This window comes from Synchiropus splendidus, chromosome 2, assembly GCF_027744825.2.
Source record: "Synchiropus splendidus isolate RoL2022-P1 chromosome 2, RoL_Sspl_1.0, whole genome shotgun sequence".
In the NCBI taxonomy this organism is placed as follows: domain Eukaryota; kingdom Metazoa; phylum Chordata; class Actinopteri; order Syngnathiformes; family Callionymidae; genus Synchiropus; species Synchiropus splendidus.
The window spans coordinates 39,445,998-39,466,299 of record NC_071335.1 but is presented as its reverse complement, the minus strand read 5'-3'; the positions used below and the strand labels follow the sequence as shown (position 1 = coordinate 39,466,299).

The following is a 20,302-nucleotide window of genomic DNA, read 5'->3' as shown; positions in this document are numbered from 1 at the left end:
CAATCCCCAGCCTCCACACAATGTTATGGTGTGCCTTCACTGATATGGAAGCTTTACAGCTTGTTTACACGACACTACCAACTAACAGCTAGAAATAGTTCTTCACTAATCTAGCACTTAAATTCAGCAGAAGCAAGGTCATGGATGATATGAATCATTTTCACACAGGATATTAATGAATTGTTTCATAATCTTTGCAAATCCCTGAAGTCAGCAATTAAGGCAGGGAAACTCAGAAATATGGACCACCAGACAGTTAAATAGTTTGTCTCAATGGAAATTAAATTACAGAACAAAACCATTCCTTGCCCAACTTGGCTTGCAAGATAATGACCAGTGTCAGTACCATCACAAGGATCATCTGCATCGTCAGAGGCATCACCTCCAATCGAATCTTCTTCCTCACTGTCCTCAGTTAAATCTGGAGTGGATGAGAGTGGAACAATTCATAGGTCAGAAAAAGATGACACTTAGATGCACCGACTAATAATCCACTTGCTACTAGATGTTAGAGATGGGGAGTTATCAATCCAACATTTGACATGCAATACTGTGCAGTCCTAGTGGCAAATACCATGTAATTCAAGGTAGCATTTTATTCAATTACCTCCTTTGCAGTCAATTGCCATCTTCTTGTATGAGAAGATGGCAATTGACTGTCTGCAAAGACTTGAGAAGTCCAAATCGTTGGACTGTTTCCTTTACTACCGCTTATACCCAGGGGAAGACAGCACGCGCATTTATAGTCTCCCTAAGGTTCACAAGGCAGGAGCGCCTTTAAGACCTATTGTCAGCAGCATTACCTCTGTGACATACAGCATTGCCAAACATCTAGCCACACTCTTGGCACCGCTGGTAGGGCACAACACCTACCACATCATCAACTCAACAGACTTTGCACAAAAGATACAGGGAACTGGATGTGGATGAGACTATGGTCTCATATGATGTCACGTCCCCTTTCACACGTATCCCCACCAACAAAGTGGTCGGCGCGGTAAGAAGGAAACTCAGCCACGATCTCTGTCTGAATTTCTGACTGGTTCTGTCTACCTGACAGAACCAGTCTCTCACCAGAGAACATATGTGAATTGCCTCACCACCACCTACTTCCATTACAAAATGGATCTTTTTACAGACAAAAACATGGTTGTACAATGGGCCCCAGTGTCACCCATAGTTGCGAAAAATGTACATGGAAGACGTTGAGAAAGCTGCTTTTTTGCTCATACAAGAGCACACCACCCAGCTGTTGGTTCAGATATGTTGATGACACCTGGGTCCTAATCAAAAAGGATGAAGTGGAACCCTTGACACAACACATCAACTTTTTAGACGGACACATCAAAATCACCCGAGAAGATGTGGAAAACAACCAACTACCTTTTCTGGACCTTGTGCTGTTAACATTGAAGCAGACAGGAGCCTCGACATCGAAGTGTACAGGAAACCAACACACATCGACCAATACTTCCAGTTTGACTCGCATCACCCACTAGAACAAAAACTTGGAGTCATCAGAACTTTGAGACATCGAGCCCAAAACATCCCCAGCTCACCTAAGGGGAGAGAAAAGGAGCAGATTCACATCAGGAATGCTCTTCAAAAATGTGGCTACCCCAACTAGGCCTTTACCAAAACATGAAAAGGGAAAACAAAGGACAAGGAAAACAATCTCCAGCGCCGTAACAGCATTGTTATTCCCTACGTGGCTGTTGTGTCTGAGAAACTCCGAGAATCTGTAGCAAACATGAGGTCAGGGTTCAGTTCAAACCACGCAACACCATAAAGGTACGTTCACACCGAACGCGACTTTTCAGTCGCGGTAGCGCCAGTCGTCAGTAGCAGGTAGCTTGCTCAGGTCGTGATTAGTTGCCACCTGCCCGGTTCGAACACGTCGGCAAAGTAGGTCAATCGCCGGGGGGCGTGGTCTCAGGATGTGGACAGTGGATTGAAGATGGCGGAGCCGGTGCTCACTACATATTAAATGAAAACATGGAAAAAGAGATGTCTCTCGGTTCGTAGCATTTGCGAGAGCCGCTCACACTGGTGAATTTAACTTCCTCCTCCAGCAGCGTCACCGGGATACGGCCGTTTCGAGCGGTACTTCAGGCGGAACTGCCGCGAGTTGGACGACCTGTTGGTCCGGATCAGAGGCCGAATACAGGACACCAAGTGCCCTCGGTCTGTCCTTGGTAAGCAATTCGATGTGTCGTTATGTACGGCGACTTGTGTCCAAGTCTTTTTGAACTGTCATCAATTCATGAACTCCGCAGTCGTATCTGCTGTATACTTGAAGTAATTTTAGGAGATATGTAATCTGTCATCGTCAATAATTTGTACACTAAAACTAGACTATTTGAAACAATGTTTATATTTCCTTTGAGTCTTTTCAGTTAGCGCCACTTTGTGGTAATCAATGAATGCAACAGTTAAATGCATTGTGACGATAGTATTTATCCTGTGAGGTAGATGCACTGTTGTATGGTTTATATATACTTTGTTAAATTATCACCAATATATATACTGTATGTTTACATATCCATGTATGGTTTATATTTTGCAGGTATTCGGTAACAGGAGACTCATCACCAACTGCTTCAGTGTTGGTGTGACCGTCCACTTCCAGGAGCTGATCAGAGGACCACGGCCACCAACCGCATATGTTTTCGTCGCAGATGAGGCTTCTCCTTTTTGCTCATTAAAGAGTCAGCCACGTATTTTAACAAAGCATAGGTCCACATTGTTGCACCTATAATTCATCTCTGCAATAAAACAAAGCTGTGTTTTTGGTCAAACAAATGCAAAAATAAAGTAACTCATTCATTTATACTCATTCAATACACACAGAATCACAGTCAAACTTGAAGTGAACTACGTAGGTGTGTTTTGAAAGATCTTCCCCAGAGGGATGAGGGTCAAGAGAGGCGGAGGAAGTGGGGCGGCATCCGGTTCTTTAATGAAACTGTGGCTACAAAGAAAATAAATGAAGGATCCAAATGATCCACATTTCAGTCAACTGTTGTTTTGCTTGGTAAAGTAACATGTACATTTTAAATTTATGTGGAACCTGGAAGGAACGAGGACCTTGAAAACTATCCCGTCTTCTGAGCTGGGTTTGTGGAGGGAGTACATTAGTAGACGTTTGAGCTCAGCATCTGGTGACCCCTTCCTCTGAAGGTCTCTTCCTTCGGTGTCCTGCACATAATGAAAGTTGAGTTCAATTACATGCCATAGTGATGAGTACTAATAAATAAAATCTGTATAGGACAGCAATAGTTAACCTAAAGCAAGTCATGTCACTATGACAGTGCTTGAATGATGTAGAACAATAACATTTAATAAAAAAATTAGAGTAATGCTAGAAAATGTTATTTCAACAACAACAGCGATTAGCATCTGGACATGGAAGACGTTGGGGGACACGTCACTCGCGGATCTGGTGTCTGATTTGTCAACGCAGGCCGACTGGTCGCAGTAGTTCAATTTTTTTAACTACTGCAACTGTCACAGTAGCCCAGTTGTGTCGTCTTGAGTAGCCGGAATCACCGTATGTAGCTCAAATTGCGTAGCGTCGCACACTCCAGTCATGTCGCGGCCATGTTGGTCGCCGCTGATCGCCGTCAATCGCCCAACTCCATTGACTTTGTATGCAAATCAGTCCTGTCGCTCACGGAAGTCGCGTTCGGTGTGAACGTACCTTAAGACAGAAACTCGTCCATCCCAAGGACAAAACGCCTCCCCACAAAAGGAGCAATGTTATGCAGTCCACTGCAGCCATGAGTGCCCAGACCTTTACAAAAACTAAACAACCTCTCTACAAACGAATGGCCCAACACAGGAGAGCCAACTCCCGTGGACACAGAGGTGGAGGACTGAGACACCATCTTTCATCCTCATGGAATGCTGTCCGATTTGGGTGCAGGGTGTCAGCGCGCTCTTCTGTAGATTCACCACAAATTCCAGACACTTGACACAGGACAGCAGTGGTGTGGGCTTCCGAATCCTGCCTGGATGACATTAGAATCAATCAATCGTCCAGATGGATGAGCGTCCTGATCCCACTTATCCAGAGCGGCTCCAGCGCTGCCTCCACGACCCCAGTAAAGGTCCCTGGTACCAGGGAGTACCCATAGGGAACACGGTTGAATTGAAAACATGTCTTCCTCATCAGGAAATGGAGGTATCTCCTGTGACTCATGAGGTGAGTCCTGAGCGAGCGCGATAAGACACTTGGAAGATCTAGGTCCGCTCATGAAAGGAGCGTCAAAACCCCCCCGTAGCTCACAGTAAATGCTGAAAAGCATTAGGTAGAGGTCTAGTAGAGGTCTGCCAGGGTCTGATTCCCATAAGGAGAGCTCTCACTGAATGGCCTTATCGCGCAGGAGGTTCATGCAGTATGCGCTCTTGGCACAGTCCGTCTGGAAGTGAGACGGCTGTAAGTTGAAGACGAGCGAACATTGCAGTGAATGATTTTTTTTTTTACAAAACCCTGGTTTACCTGCATAAACCTCCAACGTGGGGATGGTTGGTTCACGACAGCCGGCAACAGGTTGTACGGCGTCAGCCACAGAAACTCCTGCTGAAACCGACACAGAGGAGTCGGCTGCAGTGGGTGGAACAGACATGCGCTCAAGGGCAGTGGAGATATTCTGTAGCTGCTCCAGGACACTGCGTAGCTCTTTCCAGGGTCGCTATTCTAGTACACTGGATGCCAACAGCCTTCTGCAAACCCACAACAACAGCTGGGTCCGAGACATGGCCAGATGGTTCTGTTATGGCTTTTTCTAGGAGGTTGAACCCAGTGGCTGAATTGGTGCAAGTTTACAGAAGACTTGGGAGAGTGATGATAATTTAATAATTTATTTAGATAAATAATATAAATGCAAAAGACAAACAGGAACAATAAACCAAGGACATCAACACCAAAGTGGAGTGAGAAAACAGGAACATGGGCAGGATGAAACCTGAAACAGAAAGCAGGTGATTAATAAGAAGCCTGACTATGGGGGACAACAGAAGATGCACTCAGAGGTTGCTCACGAGGCCCAAGTAACAAAACGTGCTCATCGCTTATTCACCAGGATAACTACAACATGGAGAAACAGAAAAAAGTTCACCAAAAACACTCACGCGCAGCAGGAACAAGAAGCAATAAACGAAAGCAGAGGAACGAGAATAACTAAGGCAGCGACTGTGAAAAGACGTCAAGATGACAGGAGCACAAGAGAAGTGAGGATCGAAGGAGTTTTCTGTGCGGACGCAAAGCAATCATCTGGCGACGCAAGCTGGGACAGAGGTGTTGAAATCCATGTGAGCTTGATTCACAAATGAATCTCAGCCGTGTCGCTCGGGAAGCTGGAGACAAACAGGGCAACAGAAACACAGAAATGGACAGACAAAAACAAAATAAAAGCATGACAGAAAACAGGGAACATGACATATAAAACAGCGTTGATGAAAAATGTATATAAAATTATATAAATGCTATATATATATATATATATATATATATATATATATATATATATAGCATTTGAGTGTTATATATATAACTTGAATAACAATTTATATTAATTTACCAGTGCAATTATTGTGGCAATATGTGTTTAAATATTTTACTCGCAATTTCAGTTTTGAGACTGGCTCAAGGGTGTTCCTCGTACCAGATACAGACAAAAACAGACAGGACAGGCATTCCTGTCTTCACCCCAGCTAGCTATCCCACCCTAGCTATCTCTGGTGTATTTGGAATACAGAGTGGGTTGTTCAACATTCCATTGGTACTGAGAAACTGTCCTATTCTACAACACTAATACTGTCTGGGAAAATAAAATACAAAAAAGGTGCAGAAATTATAATCGTTCTTCTTTTTGATCCCTTAGCTGAAGTTGATAATTAATGCATTGTTGTGAAATTTATGTTTGATTTGTATTTGAAATAAAAAATCATTCATTCATTAAAATTATTTTGTTGATGAAAGCAAAACAATCAACAGGTTTATTTAAAACAACCGTTTTGTTGTTGATGCAAAAGTGTCCTTTCAGTTTGTTGTTGACATCAGAAATAAGAAAATCAGAAATAGCTTTAATCCCCATTGTAACAACGAGTGATATACAGGAATTCTTTTCTGGCTGATGGTGACTCTCAGTAATTGCTGTGAAGTATCACACATGAAGAATAAAATGCAATGATGGATATTTACAATATGTACACACCTGTATGCCATATACAGGATAAAGTTAGTGCGAATGTGTGAAGAGCATAGAGAGTGCAGTGCAAAACTGTCATGAACAGTGAATGACATCATCACCATTTTCATCTTGTGGTAATTTTGGCTTCATAAAAAATGGCCTAAATTGTCAGGTTATTATTATTATTATTATTATTATTATTATTGTTATTATTATTATTATTAAGGACTGCTTTACACACAGAAAAGGCTGCACTGACTAGACACATGCACAACATGTCACAAACATTCATGTGACATTGGGACCATATCAAACAGTGGTTCAGAAAATAAAATATATTTTAATACAAAACACATATAAAACACATTTTTACATTTTTATGTTTTTGCCTCATGGCCCATCCATGTCCAGTAACTTTCTAAAACACATGAATTGACTGCATTTTTTTTTCTGCAATTAGAATTCCAACATAGCCCAGTATCAGTACTGTGGCGTCATTTTTTCACAAATTGAAAGGTATTTTGTAAATTTTCAACAAAGCAAATTTGTGCTTTTAGGTTCCCTTGGTGGTATGTATCTGGGGTTGCTGAGGTTGCTGTCACTCACAGCACTGACTTCCCAATCCTGAGGGAACCGGAAGTCAGGAGTGGTCGGAGAAGCACTTATGCTAATCATCTCACCTGGGCCCTCCTTGTATGCAACTGTCTGAGGTTGCAGCAGAGTCAACATTTCATCCATAATGCGGAAGTGTTTTCTTTTATTACATCTATACCTAACTGGTGATCGGTCACAGATTGCCACCTCTTCGTGACCTGCAATGTCCAGGACCCAGAGACGTGCAGGTCGGATCGGAGCCGACCCTTCTAAGCCACGTCATGGACTATTTGTCCCGCTGGCAGGGGGTTATGGTAAATCCAACCAGAACCTTCCGTCACAAGAACAGCTTTTTCCCCTCGGCCGTTAGACTAAGAATTTGTGGCATTTCCAGGAAATGGAATTTTTTTTCAGCATGATGGCCTGAAGAACAGATGATTCAGTGTTGTTACTGATCTGGAGCACCATCTGTATCCAGAAAGGAAAATGGACAAAACCTTGTTGGAGGTCTTCACTCTCTTTACTTTATAAAATGACGTCTTTTTTTTTTTTTTTTTTTTTTACAAATCACCTTAGTTCAGTAAATACTTCTGAAGAGAGTTTTGTGTCCTTCATACTGTTACTTCTACATCAGACATCGTAATAAAGGTGAATTTGACCACAAATCTGAATAAATTAACTACAGCTTGCATTACTGAATAGTTCATTTTATGCAGAAACTTGCCACTTTGCTTTCATCGAGAAACTTTTTAATGGCAGCTCACCCCTCAGTGGACTGTGATTAAAGCTCCAGAATGATGAGGTTGTGCGTTCCTGTGGAGTAAACATCCCTGCGCCTGGCCTGAACAGTTAAAGCGGTGACTCTCTGCCTGGTTCTCTCAAGCATTCTCCCAGGTCGAGGCAGTTTTTTCAGTTCTGCCACAGCTGCCACTGTAAGCCTGGATAAGTTGATTCTACTCAAAAAATCTGAGGAAACCGGTTACGTAAAAAAACAGTAATGTATAATGGTTAAATGAGTGCATTTAACTAAAAATTTTAGTTCAATACGCTAAGTGCCAAGTCAATTTAACTTAAAATCCTTTGTAATATCAAGTACGTTACCCAATTATTGTGCTTACTAACCTTAAGTTCATTGCACTAAATTCAAAATAGATTTAACTTAAAATGATTTGTCCTAGCAATTTCTTTGCCCGTTTACCCCAGTAAGTATCTTAAGTTAAAGTAAAGCAAAACAGAAGTATATTCTTTTTCTGTTTTATTTTAGAAGTATCAGTGAAATTAATCTTCAAGTAATCAAAACACAAAACTTTGAAAAAAAAACAAAAAACAAAAAAATCCAAATCTAAAAGAAATTAATCATGAAAAATAAACACAGTGCAAAGGCTCACAGTGTTTGAGCAGTTTTTGCAAAATATACATTGTGAGTGGACACAGTAACGCCTCTGTTTGGTCACAATGAACATTTGACAATTACTGACTTGAACACAGAAAAATATTTGAAAATGAGCAGTCAGAAGACAATTGGCACCTAAAAGCATCTGCTTGTTTCAGAGAGACCGAAAATGTGTGAAGACGCAATTAAACAATGATGAACAATAACTTTTGCTGGTGATTGAGAACATTCCAGCAGTGGAAGTGCACTGAATAAGTGGAGCAGTAGTTTACCTATTCAGAAACCTGTTTTACACTGAGAGTTGGTTTTTCAATGTTTGGATTTTGGGTGTCAGCTCACTTTCACCATTACCACACTCCCCTCCAAGATGATCCCCACTCTGGATGGGTTGAGCTCAGGACTTGACCAATGCAGATGATTACCACTGGAGTCTGGCTGTAGGAGTCCTTGTCAGTCACATCCTAACAGCAAGAAAATAGATTAACAAGAAGAGAACAGTATTTTTTTTTTTCAGTTTATGTTGTCATAAATTAATGATGGATGTATGAAAAATGAATTAGTTAAAATGTGGCTTTAAAATAAAAGTCTGTGAGACACTGAACACTCAAATGCTCAAATGATTCTGAAAAGAAGCGACAGACAGGTCTTCATTAATGGCTGAAATTGAAAAGCAAAATAAGCACCAAAAAAATAAAGAAAAAAATAAAAGTTACTTACGGAGGAGGTCATGAAAAAAGCAGATGGATCATCCCCCAAGATGAAGAGGACAGAGGCACCTGATGTCTGTTGGTTCCGCGGTCTGGAGGATAGTGGGCATAAAGCACAGTTTTGCAACATTACATGACAGAAAAGAGGGAGAGGAGAAGGGAGAGGGATAGAAGAGGAAGGATGAAACAAGGACAGCAAAGTAGAAAGGTCAGGTGATCAGAGGAAATGAGAAGATTTGAGAATGGAGAGGAAAGGGAAGAGGTGAGAAAAGGGAAGAAGAGAGGAGAGGGACAAGGAGAGCAGAGGTCAACACACTTTTGTCTGATGTAAAAGCTTAGAACTGGTCAAGTGCGTCCAAAAAGTTCTCTCTGAGATTTTTCCCCATCACTCTGTTGAACTCATAATATACCTGAAACAAGCAAACAATGTACAATTTTATTCAACATTACATTTAGACTTAGACGTTCTTTATTGTCATTTTACCACAGAAAGCTATCATCATTTTTTGTAAAGTCACACAAACCTGGCTTTCTGTGAAAAGATCTGGCCATCGATGTATTATCTGGCTGATGGCCGGCTTGTCTATGACAACTTCTTTTCTCCGAAGAGCAAACGTCACATCCATCTCCTTCTTAATGAGGGATTCGTTTGGCTTTCTCTTCGTCATTTCACTGATCAGGACCTGGCATTCTCCGCAGTGACTGGTGAAAGATCAATCATTGGAATGACTAGATTTAGTTAGATTGCACAGCGCGTTGTCAAATTCCGGATCTTTGTATTGTAAGGCAAAGCTGTAGTTTGCTTGGAGTGCATCTTTGAGCCAGCCAATCAAATCTTCAAGTGTGTCAGGTCATGCTGGCATTGTTATCTTTCTTATATCTGCCTCAGAGACAATAATCTTCAAGGTTAATTTCGGTTGCACAGCCATCTGAGGAAAAAAATAATAGGCATTTAGCAAATGACATATCGCCTCAATGTTACCATAAGTTCTCCTTGCACCCTGAATGCTGATAACAGGAGGATATCATTCAGCTCTTCTTAAGCGCACACATAGAGGGGACATCGCTATAGAGAAGTTGGTAAAATCTACAATGCTCACAATACCATGTTGTCATTTTGTGGCAGACAAATATAATTTTAGTGTTAACTGCAACAATCTTTTCAATCTGGGCAAATTCAGGGAGACCTGAGCATGAGCCAGAAAAGAGTATCATGCTGGGATGGTACTTGATTCCATCCACACAAACAGTTGATGCCTCAAGAACTGATCCTGCCTTTGAAATGTTTTTAGTGATTGCCCTCCAAACATTCAAACGGAAAGAGGCAAGCAATAGCAGGGTAACTTTTGTGATCTGAACTGATGGTCTGAAAAATGAGCTAGAGTCAAGATGGTAACCAGCTGCTTTTTGATGTTTTGTAGCAAGTGTCATGGCAACTTTTTTGAAATTTTGTGCATTGCAAATTGCCTTTTTAAAGAACTTATGCTTGGCCTTGAAGCGCATATTCCAAACCTCTGCCAGCAGACCAAATTTCCATACAAGATGAGGGTAATGTTCCACATAGTGATGCTTTGGCTTTAAACGAAAATGTGGAAAAGTTGACTGCAGCAGATGTCTGTGTTCTGCTATCTTACAGTCCAGGAAATGTAGTGTCTCTTCAGTATGTCTTGGTGCCACAGCTAGCTCAACAATGTCTTTGAGAAGCACCCTCAGGGACACATTGACCAATAAGAAAAGGAAGGTGCCTTAGGAGACACCAATTCTCATGGGCATTTCCGCCAATGGTTCCTTTAGTGGAAAATCATTTTCCAATAATCAGAGGTCGGTCTGTTTTGTCAGTGAATGTGTAGTTGAAGTACGAAGTACGTTATGTCCTGATTTAGCATATCCAGTGTGAAAAACGTTTTAACTAGGATGTCATGTAAGGTGTCATTAGGGTAACCGGTGACTGCATGAAAGTGTTTGAGATTCTCAGTTAATGGACATGCCCGTTTTACACCACAAGTCAATCCTGAGTCCTCTTTCACGTCCTGCACCTGCCTGCATGTCTCTGTCTCTGCTTCTGAGCTGAAAGAATCCAGAACATACCTCTTGTTCTTCAATGTCCCTACTGTTTGCCAAACAGAATCTGCAGAATTGTCAACAGTGAAGCTCTCCAGGAATCCTGCAAGAGGGTGGGCACCAAGGTTATCAGAGGCAACATACAGGAGTGTGCCTTTCACACTTGCACCTAGTAGCTCCGGGTAAACAACATTTTGCTCCAATAACTTGAGATCATGGACAAGAGACTGCGGAACCTTTGCATAACCATGCTGTTTGACTGTAGAAGTATTGCATAGTAAAGCAAGGTGGACTGAGTTAAGGGCAGACTACAAGGCAGACCAAGAGCAATTGTGAACTCATCCCTTGCAAGAAGATAATTTTCCTTAAAGTGCTGCCCATCTACATATGATCTGTATTCCTAAAGGGCATGGACTTTTTCTGACATGGCTTTGTCTAACACATCAGGTCTGTTTTGCAGCTTCTGGAGCATGGGATCAATGGGAACATATGCAAGTGGTTTTTTGCCCTTTTCCACCACCTATTCTATGGGGTTTACCAGTGGAAACTGTCTGTATACATATGCTGCTATTCTTTTAGCAGTTCCTAAGGAGCCATCTTTGGCACAAAATTTAATCAAGTAACTTCCTGACATGCCCCTGGTAACCTCTCTGACAACTACTTCATCCATGTCAGCATAGCATTTCTTCATTACAGCTCTCACTCTGTTAAGCAGAAGAGGCTGTGACAGCCTATCAATTTCACACAGCTGTTGTATTACTTCTTGCTCTCAGGTACATGCAGAACACTTTGCATTTTTAACAGAACGGATGATAGGTTGTGCTCAAGCTGTTTTTCTAAATCACAAAGATCATTCTCACTGGCTTCTTCACTCATCTCTTCAAACTCCTCCACGTGGCTTACATAATTACAACCAATGATTTCTGACTTGAACTTCTTCCAATTCTGTTCCTTGTGTACTCTACTCTTGTGCACTTTGAAAGTAGAGTAGACACTGTTTTCAAAGTTACAATCTTTATCAGGACACCTGGCTTTATGGTTTACTTTAAAGTGTGCAGTACATGGTGAGTAAAGGTGAGTTAAGTAGTCAGTCTCAGAACAAGACTGAGCAAACCCACATGACAGCAAAATTTTACTGAAACATCTGCACTTGGTTGCTCTTCCAGAGCTTTGGTATGAAGGCGGGACAAGTGTACTTTTAGCACATTTAGTGATTTAAATATACACAGACATTCCTGATGTAAACAGGGACACGATGCTGTTCTTGCATAACATCCATGTTTTATTTGATAATGTAATGTAATGTAATAAATAACTCTGCTATCGTTTCACAGTTAAAATACTTACACATCCACAGCATTTTGGCCTGTAACCTGCAATAGAAGAACACAGAAAGGGACTTAGTTAGCTTATCACAATAATGTGTCTGCGTTTATTAATTGATCTGTATTTGGGACCGTTGCTTCCAACTGAGTTACATTAAGCCGATACACCTGTATGATAAACATTTATTTTAAGTTAAATAAGTAATGACATGTTGGTGGCTAATACTGTTGAGTCACCTCCTGGACCTCATTGCTTTGCCAATAACATAAAATTGGCGGTTTCCCCAGCGTTGTTGGATGACTAACCGCAATCTATTTCAATTGGTAGCCTTTTCATAATACAACGTCGATAACGTTAACTTTTTCGGTGCGGTGGAAGGCATTGACAGCCAACTGATGAAAATGTCACGTTAAACTGCACTGAACAACGTTCATCTCTGCTTAAACAGTGACACAGCTAAAAGCAGAGTTAGCTAACCAGGCTTAGAGGGTGTAACCATGGGTTTCTACATTATGCGTCCTCTGCCCACTAACAGGTTCCCAATGAGTAAAAACCAAGTGATGACTTGTGGATGAATGACAGTGGACATGACACACTGCAGCTGTCCCCTATGACCGTCAATAGAACTGAGGATTATAGGCTGCCCTCCAACAGGCTTTGCTATTGGTTACCTCCTCTCTGAGTCCCCGACTGCCTGAGAGCGACTGACTGGTTCTCCACCTAGGAAGGCTCCATTTCTCCCCATAAGACCCCCGTGACCTGTTGACGGTCACTCTGGCCAAAGTGGGCTTCACCTGCGGAATGCAAGTGAGGGAGCTGGGTAACGCTCTATATTAGCAGGCTCCCTCAACCGCTTGGTCTTCTCGAAGATGTCTAAGAATTGTATTGACTGTAAGAATTTAATTGACTGTATCCCATTTATACCAGTAACCGTTAGATCCTGACATAGGAAGCAACACTGATTGAAATCAGTTTCGCATAATGTCATGCAAATGGAATAGATAACAGGTAGAAATCAGAAGCATTTAGTAAGACTATATAGGAGTGGTTAGGCGGTGTCCCCAGACCAGTTCTTCGTTTCTATGCTTTCTGGATGATGTTTTAGCCACTTTTGAATGCTGCCGATGCTTTCACCCTTTTGGTAGCATCAAACTGAGTCTACAACCCAAGTGGCTCAGGTGATGCAGCTCATCCAGGATGGCACATCAGTGCAAGCTGTGGCAAGAAGGTTTGCTGTCACTGTCAAAGTAGTGTCCAAGGCATGGAGACGCTACCAGGAGACAACTCCTCCTCATCCTCCTTTATGCAAGGATGAAGACGAGGAGGACTGCCAGAGCCCTTCAGAATTATATTCAACTGGCCACAAATGTGCATGCGTCTGTTTAAATGGTAAGAAACTCCATGAGACTAATATGAGGGCCTGACGTCCACCGCTGGGGATTGTGCTTGCAGGCCAACAGTGTACGGGAGGTTTGTCAAATGTCAGAGAACAACCAAGATTGGCAAATCTGAATGTTCTGATGCCTGCAACATCCTCCAGCATGACTGGTCTGGCAGTGCATCAATAACGGCGTGATGGTGTGATACTTTCCTGCAATTGCTGAGAGTCACCATCACCCAGGAAAGAATTCAGAATATCACTTGTTGTTATACTTGCCATAAAAGCTGTTTCTGATAATATTATCTAATTGCATCTAAGCAGTCTGTGTCCCTTTCCCTTTCAGTCACTTTCTTTTCAAAACCAACACCGGAACCACACCGCTTTTTTCCACTGCAACCCCGAGCTACACCATGGCAACAGGCTCAGTGTACTCCCCACCAACCAGACCTCTGCATCGGAATGCCCTGCCACAATCAGCTTTCAAGTTTAAGAAGTCATCTAGATCCTGTTCCTGGAGGTAGGAAAAGAACATGACTAATTCTGTTTTTGAGGCGCAGACAACCAAGAGGCAAATATTTATAGTCTCTGTAAGTTATTTAATAATTCACTCTCAAGATGGGTCAGGAGTTCATGCTCTTTTCTGAGATAAGCAGAAGAATATTTCGAGAGCACAACATAGAAACAAATAAAATATTTACCAAGCTTGAGTGAAATTGTTGAACTCCTTGTTGTCTATATAAATTGTTATATATATATATAAATTATTTCTCAGAGCAGTGCTATTTATAAATTGTGCCCGTAGTGCTTAATATCTTCCTTCTTCGTCTTCTTTTTCTTTCGGGTTCTCCCTTCAGGGGTTGCCACAGTGGATCAGGTTCCTCCATGTTATCCTGTCCTCTTCCTCTTCTCTCAAACCGACAAACTTCATTTCCTCTTTCACCATGTCCATAAATCTCCTCTTTGCCTTCCTCATGACCTTCTGTTTGGCAGTTCCAACCTCAACATCTTCCAACCAATGTACTCGCTATCTCTCTTATGTACATGTCCAAACCATCTCATCGAGACTCTCTGGCTTTGTCTCCTCAACACCTGACATGTGCTGTCCCTCTGATACACTGGTTCCTGATCCTTTCCATCCTGGTCACTCCCAGAGAGGGCCTCAGCATCTTCATCTCTGCTACCTCCAGCTCTGCCTCCTGTCTTTTCCTCAGTGCCACTGTTTCAAAACCAGACAACACTGTTGGCCTGACCACCGTTTCGTACACTTTACCTTTCATACTTGCCGACACCCTTTTGTCACACATCACACCTGACACTTTTCTCCAATTATTCCATCCTGCTTGCACCTGCTTCTTCACCTCTTTCTCACACTCTCCATCGACCTGGACAGTTGAGCCTAAGTACTTAAAACCCCCCACCTTCTTTATCTCTGCATCCTGTAACTTCACCTGTCCACTTGGGTCCTTCTTATTCACACACGTGTTCATAACCTTCATTCCTCTCCTGTCTAAGGCAAACCTCCACTTCTCCATCTTATCTTCTACTTGTCATCCGCAAACATCATCGTCCAATGGGCTTCTTGTCCAACCACATCTGTCAACCTGTCCATCGCCATCGCAAACAAGTAGGGGCTCAGAGCTCAGCCTTGGTGCAGTCCCACCTCCACCTTGAACTCCTCTGTTACACGTGCAGCACACCTCACCACTGTCTTACACCTGGCATACATGTCCTGCACCACTCGAACATACTTCTCTGCCACTCCAGACTTCCTCATACAATACCACAACTCCTGCCTTGGCACTGGTACACTTTCTCCAGGTCCGCAAAGACACAATGGAGCTCATTCTAACCTTCTCTGTACTTCGCCATGAACATCCTGTATATCATCATGGCCCACTGCCTTTCCACTCTTCAGCCTCTTCAATGCCCTCCTCACTTCTGCCTGACTAATCTTTGCTAAGTCATGATCTACAATGGCTTCTACATCTACTATTTGTTCTATCTCATTTTCCTGATTCATCAGTTCTTCAAAGTACTCTTTCCATTTTCCAATCAGTGGAAAAAGAGATTGTTTGACTTATAACATTCCTTAAGCTCTTTCCCTGCAAGGTACAGAGATGTTGTTGTACTTTGGGGAGTTGTTTGCTTCCATGAAGAACGGCCATTCTTAAAGTAATTTTCAAATGCTTGATCTTTCTGCTGAGGTGAAGTACTTCAGTGTGAAGGTTGTCAAAAGGGACATTGATGAAAGCTGTTTGCGCTTGATCATACAGTAGGAGTATTCATTGAAACTAGAACAAAACAAGGTGTCAGAGTAGCAGCAACATTGTTGTTGCTGTAAAATTGCAGACCACGCAAGCAAAAACCATGGCCAAGCGCGATCGCCTGGTGATGACCGCTCTGCGGTGTGGAGGTATTTCATTAGATATGAGAAATGCCGAGGCAGCAATTTGTTAGCTAGGTTTTGCTGTAATTGCAAGACTGGGTACTTCTGCAAAGTGTTTCCCTCTATTGCACCCATTACATGCTGGTACCAAAATTTTGCCTGTTTAAATTGCTGCTTCCCATCGTGTCATATCCGTTGGTGTTAAAAGAGATGATCATATCTCTTCATTCCATGAGGTCCAATCACAATTATTCATTATAATTATATTATTACTGTATTGTTGTATATATCAGCAGTTAATGACTTGGAAGAAAAATAAGTTGGGAAGCTTGTCGACAGCTCTGCGGTGATTTTGTCAATCCCTCTAGATAGAGTGTACCAGAATGAGGCAATAGAAATCCTCTTTGTTATCTGGTATTAACAGATTTTGTTGTTTCTCTTTTTTTCTTTTCAGGTGTACAGCCCTGAGTGCAGTTGGACTGTCTGTGCTTCTCACAATTATGCTCTGTTGTTGTATAGGTAAATACAAATGAACACACACGGGCACGGTACATACACAGGCACTCACAGACAATGGAGTAAATGATATTGAATTAATGCAGTAGAAATGGCTTATTTGAGGTCAAAATTAATCCAGGTGCATGGCCCGTCAGACATTGAATGAATCCTTCTTTGGTAAGTTTGTGAATAAAAGGTCAGATAAGCAATATCTTTGAGTAAGCTTAAAGATAGCATGAAAACCCCAACTTTACGATCAGCATGATTTTTGGCTGCGCTTTTTCTAAACATTTCTCAACTGCTTCTCCAAAAGTTTATTGCTTCTTGCAAATTTCATAACTTTGCTTTGCCATCCATTTCTCCTGAACTGTCAGCTGTTCAGCACCTAAGTCCATTCTATGTAAAAAGATACTGAACCTGAGTGCAGGTCTTTGTCAAGAAAGTACTTACTAGATTAACTCCTCATCAAGGCGCAAATCTGACATACTCTACCAGGTCAGGTAATCAGATCTGAGTGAAGTTACATCTTTTTGCTCGTGGGACCAACTCTGTCCCTGTAGGGAGACTACCAAGTTTTATCTTTGTGCACAGGTTGATCAGCGTTGTTCAGCGAGAGAGCCTGAGCCTCTATTTACATGGAGTGGGGGACGCTAATTTTAGCCACTGTTAGCTACCAACTCCTTTGCCTCTACAGCGGCGGCATGGTATTCAGAACCTCAGAGGAGCAACGCTCATCCAGCATTCACAATCACAACAGCAATGCTAGCTGCTTGTTGGCGATGTTTCAAAAATCTGTGATTATTTGGAAATGGATAAATGCATAAGAACAATCGCTTGCGCTCAACCTGAGATGGGGTGATAAAATCAGGCGCTCCTTGTCATTCATCATGCTGCTGAGACGCAGGAAGAGCACTTAAATATGTACATTTTATAATAAAATGAGTGACTTCTTCTATCATGAATCAATGAATAAAAAACCTGGAATATGACATCACATCTTTGCGTCCCTGCCAAGTGCCTGCTCAGCTCGAAGAATTGAGTCCCATCTCCTCTTTTCTCTGAAGCCTGACCATACTGATTGGCGACAGTTCTAGAGAGAAATATTTAACCTACATGAAGACGGTTAAATATAACTGTTAAATTATTATTTCAATTTTACACATTGTTTTATTGTAGTTCATTGTTCAATCAAGTTTGAAAGTTTAATCGCAGCTAAATCTTGAGTCGTTCAATAATCGTTTGAATAATCGTGATTATGATATGAATCAAAATAATCCCGATTATCATTTTTGCCATAATCGACCAGCCCTAGAAGAAATGGAGTGGATCTGGCACACGTTGCTGCAGTCCAGGTGCTTATGAGCTCTTGATGAAGTTGAGATGATTGACTCCAATCATGTGCCATAAACCAAGTGGGAGAGAGAAACACAAAACAGAAGTTACTAGTTGAAGTAAAAGTGAATCATGAATTACCACATATTTAAGCAGATCTTACAAAGAGATAGACAAGGTCATCTTAATTCCTTATAACTACATATCCTTTTCTGTTTCTGTCTATTCTAATCTTCCTTCAATACATTTTCAGGCCTATGTTAATTGTTGTGTTGTGTTATCCTTGACCAAATCTCATTACATGTGTTCCATCACACACATAGCGTCACCCCAAAATAATACTGACAGAATTTAAGTCGTGCAAAATTTATCTTTTTTTTTTTTTCTGGAGGGAAAAAGTGCAATGCGAAATCATAGAGTGACGCATTGTAAGGTTTAATTCCTGGGAAGTCACTGACATTCAGATTCAGATTTTGCCAACAGCGGATGGTAATTTTGTTGTCACTGACTCTGCAGCTGGGTGATGGTGTAGGTTGCTAAAACTGCATGCAACATAAAATTCGATTACAAACAAATTGTAAAGCAATTGGAGTTTTGGCACAACTGGCTGGTGCCTTACCAGATGTCTCTTCTCAGTGACATGATGGCCTCTCAGTTAAATGACAGCCCAGAAATAATAAAGATGTAAATACTACGTAAATGTGGTCAGTGGTAACCTTTTGGTAATTGTATATAAGATAGTAATAAGCAAGTAGCTACAGTCCCCTAATAGATTATTACCCCGTTAATATGTTGTAAAACAGATGCATTACTATGTATTAACCACTTTCATAAGAAGACACATGCTGGTCTCCCGCTGCGCTGCCGCCTTGGTGAAACACTGTGGTGAAAATAGTTGGATATTTGACGGACATCCGCTCTGGTACTGGCAGTGGCGTCCTCTTCCACGTACTCGATTAGGATTCACTGATCGCGGACACACTCACTCAGGCTGCACTAATGCTACGACCCGGCATCAGTTAGGGACCATCAACAAATTCTAAAACGTGAAATCTTCAATAAGGCAAAGAAAAAAACTACCATTTTAGAAAAGAAAATTGTGAAAATGGTTTTGATCACACAAGACGAAGGACTGTCAGTTTGTATCATGATTTCTAGAATAGAATATGACTAAATGATCATTTATTGAGATACAGCAGCCAGACGCCTCTATTTAACCCCCTAAATAAAATGACGGGGTTCTACGAGAGACATGAAACATTGAATTCCTCTTCTCTACTCTTAGTTAACGATTATATTTAGACATAAACAATGAGACGGACCTAAGTGGACAGGTGAAGTTACAGGATGTAGAGATAAGAAAGGTAGAGGATTATAAGTACTACGGTAGTTGAGCCTTAGTACTTATAATCCAGTTGACAGTTGAGTCCAGGGCGATGGACAGTGTGAGAAAGAGGTGAAGAAGCGGTACAGGCAGGATTAGGTTAGGTAACTTTATTGTCAAATATGCTACAGTACAAGACATATAGCATGGATGAAATATCTGGGATGGAATAATTGGAGAAAAGTGTCAGGTGTGATGACAAAAGGGTGTCGGCAAGGATGAAAGGGAAGGTGTACAAACTGTGGTCAGGCCAGCAATGTTGTATGGTTTGGAAACAGTGGCACTGAGGAAAAGACAGGAGGCAGAGCTGGAGGTAGCAGAGATGAAGATGCTGAGGTTCTCTCTAGGAGTGAGCAGGATGGATAGGATCAGGAACCAGTATATCACATGGACAGCACATGTCAGGTGTTTAGGAGACAAAGTCAGAGAGTCTAGATTGAGATGGTGTGGACATGTACAGAGGAGAGATAGCCAGTACATTCGTAGGAAGATGTGGAGGTTGGAACCGCCAGGCTGAAGGTCAAGAAGTGTGCCAAAGAGGAGATTTATGGATGTGGTGAAGGAGCAGATGAGGTTTGGAGGTTCGAGAGAAGAGGAAGCAGAGGACAGGGTGAGATGGAGGGGGATTATTCGCCAGTATCGACCCAGTAAATGAAAAAGACAATACATGCTAACTTACCCAGTAAACAAACAAAAAACTGTAAAATACTGTAAATTGTAAAATAAAGCCTTGCTTGTATCCATGTAATAACCATGTTCTTGCATGTATAGGAGTAGGAGTATATATCTCACGTGACTGGAAACTGAACACAAACTTATATCATGTAGGTCCAGATATGTTACTATGTAATGCACTGTAAAAGAAAGCCTTTCTTGCTTCCATATAATAACCAGTTGGAGCAGATAACTCATCCGACTGGAAAATAAAAACAGACTTAGACCATGTAGGTTCAGATGTTTAACTATGTAATACATGGTAATCTACCCAGTAAGTAAACAAAAACTGTACTGTAAGTTTTTTTGAATTTCCGGACTGCAATAAAGAT

At 41.6% G+C, this 20,302-nt stretch overlaps 1 protein-coding gene across 11 annotated transcripts in view; it reads left to right on the top strand.

Annotated features, from left to right (window-relative positions):
- LOC128755059 (teneurin-3-like) overlaps positions 1 to 20,302 on the top strand; it is a 162,663-nt gene that overhangs the window by 40,305 nt on the left and 102,056 nt on the right. For all 11 annotated transcript variants that reach the window (XR_008414014.1, XR_008414015.1, XM_053858266.1 and 8 more), the window contains 2 exons: positions 14,000 to 14,173; positions 16,497 to 16,561. Coding sequence is in view for 9 of the 11 variants with exons in the window: in XM_053858266.1 (XP_053714241.1) it covers positions 14,000 to 14,173; positions 16,497 to 16,561 (239 nt within the window). In the remaining 2 variants the exon portion in view is untranslated. The remainder of the gene's footprint in view (positions 1 to 13,999; positions 14,174 to 16,496; positions 16,562 to 20,302) is intronic.